The sequence below is a fragment of the Leucoraja erinacea genome, chromosome 31, assembly GCF_028641065.1.
Source record: "Leucoraja erinacea ecotype New England chromosome 31, Leri_hhj_1, whole genome shotgun sequence".
Lineage (NCBI taxonomy): Eukaryota > Metazoa > Chordata > Chondrichthyes > Rajiformes > Rajidae > Leucoraja > Leucoraja erinaceus.
This window is the reverse complement of record NC_073407.1, coordinates 6,042,270-6,052,914: the sequence shown is the minus strand read 5'-3', so window position 1 is coordinate 6,052,914 and position 10,645 is coordinate 6,042,270. Positions and strand designations below refer to the sequence as shown.

The 10,645-nt window shown below is 45.7% G+C and overlaps 1 protein-coding gene across 5 annotated transcripts in view; it reads left to right on the top strand.

Annotated features, from left to right (window-relative positions):
* The first annotated feature begins 423 nt into the window (after positions 1 to 423).
* Positions 424 to 10,645, top strand: part of LOC129711847 (multivesicular body subunit 12B-like) — a 224,990-nt gene continuing 214,768 nt past the window's right edge. For 2 of the 5 annotated variants that reach the window (XM_055659807.1, XM_055659808.1), the window contains exon 1: positions 609 to 792. In XM_055659807.1, coding sequence (XP_055515782.1) covers positions 742 to 792 — 51 coding nt within the window. In that variant the 5' untranslated portion in view covers positions 609 to 741. Of the gene's footprint in view, positions 515 to 608; positions 793 to 10,645 lie in introns of those variants that run through there. The other 3 variants (XM_055659809.1, XM_055659810.1, XM_055659806.1) reach the window with 3 other exon arrangements.

Here is a 10,645-nt window from a genome sequence, read left to right as displayed (position 1 = left end):
AGGGGAAGAGGAAGGGGAAGAGGGGAGGAAGGGAAGGGCATTGAGATTGGGCTCTTGCTATGGAGAGAGGAGATGAAGGAAGGGGATAGATGAAGGGGAAGGGGAAGGGAAGGGGGGGAAGGGGAAGGGGGAAGGGGAAGGGGAAGGGGAAGGGGAAGGGGAAGGGGAAGGAATGAGATTGGGCTCTTGCTATGGAGAGAGGAGATGAAGGAAGGGGAGAGATGAAGGAAGGGGAGAGATGAAGGAAGGGGAGAGATGAAGGAAGGGGAGAGATGAAGGGGAGAGATGAAGGGGAAGGGAAGGGGAAGGGGAAGGGGAAGGGGAAGGGGAAGGGGGAAGGGGAAGGGGAAGGGAAGGGGGAAGGGGAAGGAGATTGGGCTCTTGCTGTGCAGGGAGGGGTGGGTGGAGCAGGCAGGAGGGGGGTGGGGAAGTGGGGAAGGAGGGAGGCTCCTTTAAGCCGTGGGACGGCGGGGCTGGCGAGTTGCTGCTGAGGAGGCAAAGAGAGAGAGAGTGAGTGAGAGAATCGCCCCCGTCCCCCCCTCACCCCCTCCCTGCGAGTCTCCCCGCACTCCCCCCCGCCGCGCCATGCCGGGCTCCTCCTCCCTCTCCTCCCCCCCGGCCTCCCGTCCCCTGGCGCCGGGCGGCCGGCCCACGGCTCCACGCCAGCCCCAGGCTCCGGCGGCCGCGCAGGCCCCGGCCTCCCGTCCCCTTTGTCTCTGCTAATTGCAGTCAAGCCGGGCCATGAAAAGCTGCTTCTGTGTCCGGCGGAGCGACGAGCTGCCGCAGCTAACAGTTAAGTCTGCCATTGCTGTGTTGTTCCGTCTATAAACCTTCACAGAACCGTAGAGGGGGAGGTGTTGGCAAACTCCTGCGCTTAAATACTAAAGGCGGAGATTTATACATTAAATATCAATATCTCTCTCCCTTTCTCTCTCTCTATCTCTATGTGTGTGATGCAGATTAAATACCTGGCCCTTGGGTATCAGGTAGGCTCAGTCTCACCCATTGCTGCCACTGCATTGAATCCTCTCCCCATTGTGTCTCCCACTTACAATGAGGAGCATTTAATGTACTGCCATCACATCATAATTGTGTCTTTTCCACTGGCAAGCTGACCAGACCCAGATAGGCAGCTAAATGCACTCACTTTTGTCTCCATAGAAGCCCAGATCCATTGCAGCAGTCTCCCAATTGAAATTCAACATTGTGCTTATCTCTTGGTGGGGTGTATTAGAGGGGCACATTGATTATTATTGAAATGGAATTGTTATGGGCTTGGTATTCAGTCCAAGCTGGGCCCCCCTGTAGAGCAAATCCATCAGTTCCATTTCCCCCCACGCTCTCCTCGTTGGCCCTGCAAATTATTTTTCCTCATGTGGCTTAACTAATTCTCTTTTCAAATTGGCGATTGATTCTTGTTTCTGCAATTCAGTGACAGCGAGCGGCAGATCCCGATGATTCCTGGGCTTGAAAAGTTTTTCCTGGTGTTTCTTTATGTCTGTTGCTCATCTCGTTTAATCTGTGCCCCCTGGTCTTTACACCATCTTCTAATGGGAACAGCTTTGCTATGTATCCTGTGTAAACCTGCCTTGATCTTGTGTACCTATCAAATAACCTACTGCCCTACTTTGCACCTCGGAGAACAATGCTGACTTCTCTGATCTAACTCAGCTGAAATCCTTCAATTCTAGACATTAACTTAAACATTCCACAGTACACCATTGTGCTTTTGTGTCGTGCCAAGGATTGAATCTTATGGAATAAAATGTTAAATTTGCTTTGGAAAGATGTTGGCAATTTGATATTTTGGCAGGGTTAGTGTTTACGAAGAGGATTTTCATCTGCGTGCAAAATTGCAAATATTTTGGCTTGTATTAAACTTGATTTTGCATTGTGGTGAAACATTAATTGATCAAGTTGTATTTATTGTCACATGCACCAAATGGTACAGTGAGATTTGAGTCACAATGACTTCTTGTGTATGTAGAATCTGACTTTGATTTTGAGTGCGGCGTCACTCATGGGCAATGCCCAATTTGTGTACTTATGAGTTTTTGCCTAATTTGCCATGATGCAATTTTTGGTATTCAGTAATTTAAAAAAAACGAAATTCTGAAAATACATCTGGAAATAGTTTTAATCTCACTATGGTAACAGTATGCCTGTTAACTTGAAACATTATACTTTGTTTTTCTTATCATAGGTCCCGCTTGATACTGTGTTATTTTACTTCAGATTCCTAGAACCTGCATTTTTTTTCCTAACATCTCAGATATTTGACATTATTTTATTTCTGGAAACACTCCAAACTAACGTCTTGCATATTCACCAAGGAGGGAGATGGGAACTTGGATAAGTTATGTATTAACTTGGATAGAAAAAGTTATGTATTAAGTGCTGGTAAATGGGTTAAGTATAGATACAGATTCAGATTCAGATTCAATTTTAATTGTCATTGTCAGTGTACAGTACAGAGACAACTAAATGCATTTAGCATCTCCCTGGAAGAGCGACATAGCAAACGATTTGAATAAATAATAATAAGTGTCCGGGGGGGGGGGGGGGGGTGATGGGCAGTCACCGAGGTACGTTGTTGAGTAGAGTGATAGCCGCCGGAAAGAAGCTGTTCCTCGACCTGCTGGTTCGGCAACGGAGAGACCTGTAGCACCTCCCGGATGGTAGGAGGGTAAACAGTCCATGGTTGGGGTGAGAGCAGTCCTTGGCGATGCTGAGCGCCCTCCGCAGACAGCGCTTGCTTTGGACAGACTCAATGGAGGGGAGCGAGGAACCGGTGATGCGTTGGGCAATTTTCACCACCCTCTGCAATGCCTTCCGGTCGGAGACAGAGCAGTATTATACCATACTGTGATGCAGTTGGTAAGGATGCTCTCGATGGTGCAGCGGTAGAAGTTCACCAGGATCTGAGGAGACAGATGGACCTTCTTCAGTCTCCTCAGGAAGAAGAGATGCTGATGAGCCTTCTTGATCAGAGTAGAGGTATTGTGGGTCCAAGAGAGGTCATCGGAGATGTTGACTCCCAGGAACCTGAAGCTAGAAACACGTTCCACCTCCGTCCCGTTAATGTGGATGGGGGTGTGCGTGCCGCCTCTGGACTTCCTGAAGTCTACAATGAGCTCCTTGGTCTTCTTGGAGTTAAGGGCCAGGTTGTTGTCAGCGCACCATGCTGCTAAGTGCTGGACCTCCTCCCTGTAGGCCAGCTCATCGTTGTTGCTGATGAGGCCAATCACCGTTGTATCATCTGCATACTTGATGATGGTGTTAGTACCATGTACAGGTGTGCAGTCATACAGTGCCCTCCATAATGTTTTTTTTTGTTGACAAAGACCCATCATTTATTTATGTGCCTCTGTACGCCACAATTTGAGATTTGTAATGTAAAAAATCACATGTGGTTAAGGTGCACATTGTCAGATTTTAATAAAGGCCATTTTTATACATTTTGGTTTCACCATGTAGAAATTACAGCTGTGTTATACATCGTTCCCCCCCCCCCCCCCCCCCCCCCCCCCCCCCCCCCCCCCCCATTCCCCCATTTCAGGGCATCATAATGTTTGGGACACATCAATGTCCTGGAAATGAAAGTAGTCATCTTTAGTATTTTGTTGCATATCATTTGCATGCAATGTGCTTGAAGTCTGTGATTCATGGACATCACCAGTTACTGGGTGTCTTCTTTGGTGATGCTATGCCAGGCCTGATTTGCAGCCATCTTTATCTTATGCTTGTGGGGGCTAGTCCCCTTCAGTTTTCTCTTCAGCATATAAAGGCATGCTTAATTGGGTTCAGATCGGGTGATTGACTTGACCACTCAAGAATTTACCATATTTTAGCTTTGGAAAAACTCCTTTGTTGCTTTAGCAGTATGTTTGGGATCATTGTCTTGCTGTAGAATGAACCGCCGACCAATGCGTTTCGAGGCATATAAACTTCAGAATTCATTATGCTAATACCATCAGCAGTTATATCATCAATGAAGATAAGTGAGCCAGTACCTTCAGCAGCCATACATGCCCAGGCTACAACACCCCCACCACTGTGTTTCACAGATGAGGTGGTATGCTTTTGATCTTAGCAGTTCCTTCTCTCCTCCATACTTTGCTCTTGCCATCACTCTGATATGTTAATCTTCGTCTCGTCTGTCCACAAGACCTTTTTCCAGAACTGTGGTTGCTCTTTTAAGTACTTCTTGGCAAACTGTAACCTGGCCATCCTATTTTTGCGGCTGACTAGTGGTTTGAATCTTGCAGTGTAGCCTCTGTATTTCTGTTCATGAAGATTTCTGCGGACAGTGGTCATTGACAAATCCACACCTGACTCCTGAAGAGTGTTTCTGATCCGTCGGACAGGTGTTTGGGGATTTTTCTTTATTATAGAGAGAATTCTTCTGTCATCAGCTGTGGAGGTCTTCCTTGGCCTGCCAGTCCCTTTGCGATTAGTAAGCTCGCCAGTGCTCTCTTTCTTCTCAATGATGTTACAAACAGTTGATTTTGGTAAGCCTAAGGTTTGGCTGATGTCTCTTAACAGTTTTATTCTTGTTTCTCAGTCACATAATGGCTTCTTTGACTTCATTAGCACAACTGTGGTCCTCATGTTGATAAACACCAATAAAAGTTTCCAAAGGTGATGGAAAGACTGGAGGAAAGACTGGGTGCTGAGAGCTCTCTAATACCTATGTATAACTATGTATAAACACAGCTGTAATTTGTACAAGGTGAAACCATAATGTATAAAATGGTCTTTAATAAAATCTCACAATGTGCACTTTAACCACACTTGATTTTTTTTTCTATTACAAATCTCAAATTGTGGAGTACAGGGGCAAATAAATAAACGACGGGCCTTTGTCCCAAACATTATGGAGGGCACTGTAGGTGGTCTGAAAGGCCTACTCTGTATTATAGGGTCATACGGGATGGCCCTTTGGCCCACCTTGTCCATGCCAACCAAGATGCCACATTTGCCCACTTTGTATAATTTGATTGGGTTGCATTTGCATTTCAGAAGTATTTGGACCAGTATACATTTCAGTTCATGGGCTGGTAAAAGCTAATGTAGTAAAATGTACAACTGGGGCCCAGAGTAGAACTTGGAACATTGAACAGTGCAGCACAGAAACAGATCCTAGATCAGGGGTTGGCAACCTGTGGCCCGTAACCCAAAATCATCTGGCCAGCAGGCGGATTTATTTTCCCATAATCATCCGGCCGGCCGAGCTCTAGCTGGACCACATCTTGCGCATTGCATAGCCTCGCACCTTCTGCGAACACGTTTAAGAAAGAACTGCAAATGCCTGAAAAATCGAAGGTAGACAAAAGTGCTGGAGAAACTCAGCAGGTGAGACATGCAAGGATTGCACGAGGCTGCCTCACCCACTGGGTTTCTCCAGCATATTTGTCTGTCTTCTGCGAACATGTGATTTGATGCCTGCCATCCGGGGCAGGATGGGGGCGGGATCCATGTGTACACACGATAGATGTGGCCCGCCATCCGCTCGCAGACATGCCTCCTGGCCCCTATGCAGAACAAGGTTGCTAACCCCTGCCCTAGGTGGACACTAAATTGCTGGAGTAACTCTGCAGGACAGGCGGCATCTCTGGAGAGAAGGAATGGGTGACGTTTCGGGTCGAGACCCTTCGTCAAACGACCCAAAATGTCACCCATTCCTTCTCTCCAGGGATGTTCCTGTCCCGCTGAGTTACTCCAGCTTTTTGTTTAAACCAGCATCTGCAATTCCTTCCTACACAGAAACAGGCCCTTTGGCCCTTAATGTTCTTGCTGCACTTGATGACGAGCTAATGGTATGTTAGCTTTCATAGCAAAAGGATTTGAGTATAGGAGCAGGGAGGTTCTACTGCAGTTGTACAGGGTCTTGGTGAGACCACACCTGGAGTATTGCGTACAGTTTTGGTCTCCAAATCTGAGGAAGGACATTCTTGCCATAGAGGGAGTGCAGAGAAGGTTCACCAGACTGATTCCTGAGGACTGTCTTATGAAGAAAGACTGGATAGACTTGGTTTATACTCTCTAGAATTTAGGAGGCTGAGAGGGGATCTTATAGAAACTTACAAAATTCTTAAGGGGTTGGACAGGCTAGATGCAGGAAGATTGCTCCCGATGTTGGGGAAGTCCAGGACAAGGGGTCACAGCTTAAGGATAAGGGGAAATCCTTTAAAACTGAGATGAGAAGAACTTTTTTCACACAGAGAGTGGTGAATCTCTGGAACTCTCTGCCACAGAGGGTAGTCGAGGCCAGTTCATTGGCTATATTTAAGAGGGAGTTAGATGTGGCCCTTGTGGCTAAGGGGATCAGGGGGTATGGAGAGAAGGCAGGTACGGAATACTGAGTTGGATGATCAGCCATGATCATATTGAATGGCGGTGCAGGCTCGAAGGGCCGAATGGCCTACTCCTGCACCTAATTTCTATGTTTCTAAATAATATCATTTACCGCACATGATCCATATCCCTCCATTCCCCTGCATATGCGCATGCCTATCTAAATGCTTCTGAAACGCCTCTATCGGTGCACCCTGCATCAGTCATTATAGAAGCCACAAAACTAGAATAGAAGTAAGTCATCCGCAAAGCCTCGTGGTTGATCTAAAAAGAGGAGCACAGTGGTAGTGGTTTCTCTGGGTTCTCCGGTTTCCCCTCCCATTCCAAAGACGTGCAGGTTTGTAGGTTAATTGGACTCTGTAAATTGTCCCCAGAGTGTAGGATAGAACAAATGTATGGGTGATCGATGGTCGACCCGTTACAATTTTAGTCACTGCATGAGAGGGATGACGTGATAATACTAGAAAACATGTGGAGATTTTTTAAATCATTTATCAAAGTTTCAGGATTATGGGTGTCCCACACGAATTGCCCATGAGAAGGTGATAGTTAGCTGTTTCTTCCACTGCAGTCCTAGGAAAGGTTCTTCCATTATTTGGCTGGGAAGAGAGTGGCACCCTGCAGTGAAGGAGCACTGTCAATGTATTTCCAAGTGAGGACCATGTAACGCTCGGAAGTGAGCCTCCAGTTGGTAGAGTTCCCATTGTGCCGACTGCCCTAGTTTATCTTGTAGGTTGACACAGAATGCTGGAGTAACTCAGCGGGACAGGGAGCATCCCTGGAGAGAAGGAATGGGTGACATTTCGGGCCAAGACCCTTTTCAGACCTGGATATCTTGTTTTGCTAGCCTCCAAGAGTAATTGAAGCTCTGCAGGCTTGCTGCATTGGTAGTGGAGAGATGTATGTTTAGCTTGATGGATTTTGACCTGCGTCAAGGAGTTGGATTGAGTATTGTTGGAGCTGCACCCCTCCAGTCAACTGGAGGATGTCCCATCTGGCTGTTGTACCGAGTGATGTTTCTGTGCTGCCCATTTCTGCGTTCTATGAATGAAACATTGCTGCTCTGTATTGGAAAAATCTAATTAGACTGCAGTCTGTAGAAGAGTGTTTGATCCAGTTTGTAATGACTTTGGCTGGTAAGGTGTAAAACCAAATAAACATTGCCAATCCATTCACGAGCATGAATTAATGGTTTACAAGAAGTGTGTAGGAAGGAACTGCAGATGCTGGTTTATACCGAAGATAGACACAAAATGCTAGAGTAACTCAGCGGGACAGGCAGCATCTTTGGAGAAAAGGAATGGATGACGTTTCGGGTCAAGATCCTTCTACAAGAAGGGTTGTAAGAAGTTATTTGAAAGAAGGACACACAGTGCTGGAGTAACTCAGCGAATCAGGCAGCATCTCTGGAGAACATGGAAAGTTTCAGAGGTATACAAACTTGCTGGAGAAGCTCAGCGGGTGCGGCAGCATCTATGGATCGAAGGAAATAGGCAACTTTTCTGGCCGAAACTATTCCCCGAAAACGTTGCCTATTTCCTTCACTCCATAGATGCTGTCGCACCCGCTGAGTTTCTCCAGCAAGTTTGTCTACCTTCGATTCTCCACATCTGCAGTTCCTTCTTGAACATAGAAAGTTTAAGATTGGGACCCTTCTTCAGCCTCATAAAGTGCAGGAGTAACTCAGTTGGTCAGGCAGCATCTTTGGAGAACATGGATAGGCGATATTTTGGGTCGGAGTTCTTCGTCAGACTCCACAAAGTGCTGGAGTAACTTGGCGGGTGAGGCAGCATTTCTGGAGAACATGCTGGCGTTTTATGTCGGGGCTCTTCAGACTAAATGATCATTTGAAAGTAATTTTCAGTTAATTACATATGAATGAAATATAACTAGTCTGTATCAGAAATGCCAACTAGGCTGCAGCAAATAGAAGTGTGTTTGGTACAGTTTGCAATAACTTTTCATCAGTGAATTGTACAACCAAATAAACTATACCAAATGATCCAGGAGATGGTGTTGGAAAAATGGTGCGATGGTGTCGAGACCCTTCTTCAGCCTCGACCCAAAACGTCGCCAATTCCTTCTCTCCATAGATACTGCCTCACCCGCTGAGTTTCTCCAGCATTTTTTTTGTCTACCCCAGGAAATGGTGTTGTCAGGTTTGGAAAACTTTAGTTATGAGAATAGCCCGCCTCAACCTGGGACTATCTTTTTTGGAAAGGCTGAGAGGATTTAATTGACTTGCGTGAAATTAAGGGAACCCTCCACAGACTAACCAGGGAAGATCTCTCTCCTCTGGTGAATTAATCAACAATGTGTTGGTGAATTGGTGTCTGCACAATAATATGTAAGGATTTGGATGAGAGAGTGGAATAACAGAACTGGTGGGAATGGGCGTTCGATGGTCAGTGTGGACTCGGTGGGCCGAAGGGCCTATTTCCATGCTGTATCTCTTTTAAAAATAACCAGTGAGGATAGGCTTAGCATTGGTTGAAGGGGAATTGAGGATATGTTTTTCTCGCGCAAAGAAAGGTTAGGGTTTTCTGAACTTGCTGCCTAAAAGGTGGAAATCATAGGCATATTTTAAATGTGTTTGGATAAGCACTTAAAATCCTGTAATGTACTAGGCAATGGCCCAAGAATCTAAATGTCATTGGTGTGCATGAACACAGTGGCCTGAAGACCTTTTTATTTCATACATTTTTATACTTCTGTGATGGCATATTAATTTTCTACTGATTGTTGTCCTGAAAAAAATGGCAAATGTGGTGGTTAGTTTTTACGACTGAGTGATTTACTGGGTGAGAGTACAGTAGGAGTAATTTGAACCACTTTTATTTCCAAAATGATTTCATGATCGTTTTGTTTCTGTGGCACTGATCCACATTCCCAGACCTGTTTCAAAATTAATTTCCACAAAATGCCATTTAGCTAATGACATCCGAGTATTAGTTCAGCATCAAGATCGGTTAAAAGCAGGGAGCTCGTTTCTTTTTTTTAAAATTACAAATTTCTCGCTGCTATTTATTGTCTGTTAATAATTTTTGTGCATATGCAAGTTTGAGCCTTCGGAACTGAGAGGATAGGAGCTAGGAGTGCTGTCATTTGACAAGTTGCCTCACAATTTGTGCCACGGCACTGCTGCCTTCTGCTTCTCATCTTGTGCTGTGCAGGAAGGAACTGCGGATGCTGGCTTAAGCCGAAGATAGACACGAAAAGCTGGAGCAACGCAGCGGGTCAGGCAACATCTCTGGAGAAAAGGAATCGGTGACGTTTCGGGTCGAGAACCTTCCTCGGATACTGAAGAAGATGATTCTTCACTGAAGAAGAAGAAGATAATGTTTCTGAAGATGGTCCTCGGCCCGAAACATCACCTATTCCTTTTCTCCAGAGATGCTGTCTGACCTGCTAGCCATCATATCGTGAAAGAAAACTTGATGCTTGATAAAGATGGATGCACGGGTTGTTTGCAGATGGCTTTATTCCGTCGCACTCCACCAAATTCTTTCTAAATACTAGGCGCAACATTATTCATGGCCTTGCCTCATCCATCACTGTAATCTCCCCCCTGTTCTCATTTCTCTGAAATATCTGCAGTCCTCTAATTCTGGCCGCTGGAACATCCCCGAATTTAATCACTCCACCCTTGACAGCTGTGGTGTCAGCAGCTAAAGCTGTGGAATTTACTTCCTAAACCTCTCTTCTTCTCTGCATTCGCCCCCCCCCCCCTCCCTTCCCTCTCCTTCTGCCCACCTCCTGCTCACGACCTAACTCTTTTTGAACAAGTGTTTATGAAGAAACTGCAGATGTTGGAAAATCGAAGGTAGACAAAAATGCTGGAGAAACTCAGCGGGTGAGGCAGCATCTATGGAGCGAAGGAAATAGGCAACGTTTCGTCCCGAAACGTTGCCTATTTCCTTCACTCCATAGATGCTGCCTCACCCGCTGAGTTTCTCCAGCATTTTTGTCTACCTTGTCGAACAAGTCTTTGCTGATCTGTCTTAATAACTTCTGGCACGGCTGTGTGTCTATTTTTGTTTGATGGCACTCCTGTAAAGCCCCATGGGGTACTTTGCTAAAAATGGATGCAGGTTCTGAAACAGTCTTGTGCAGGTGTGGCCATAAAATATACACCATTTTACATTAGATACGATACGATACGATACGATAGAACTTTATTTATCCCAGGAGGGAAATTGATCTGCCAACAGTCATAAAACACAAGATACATGAAACATGAAATTAAAGTGGCGAGTGGAAAGGATTGGGGATGTACAAAGTTTGGAGG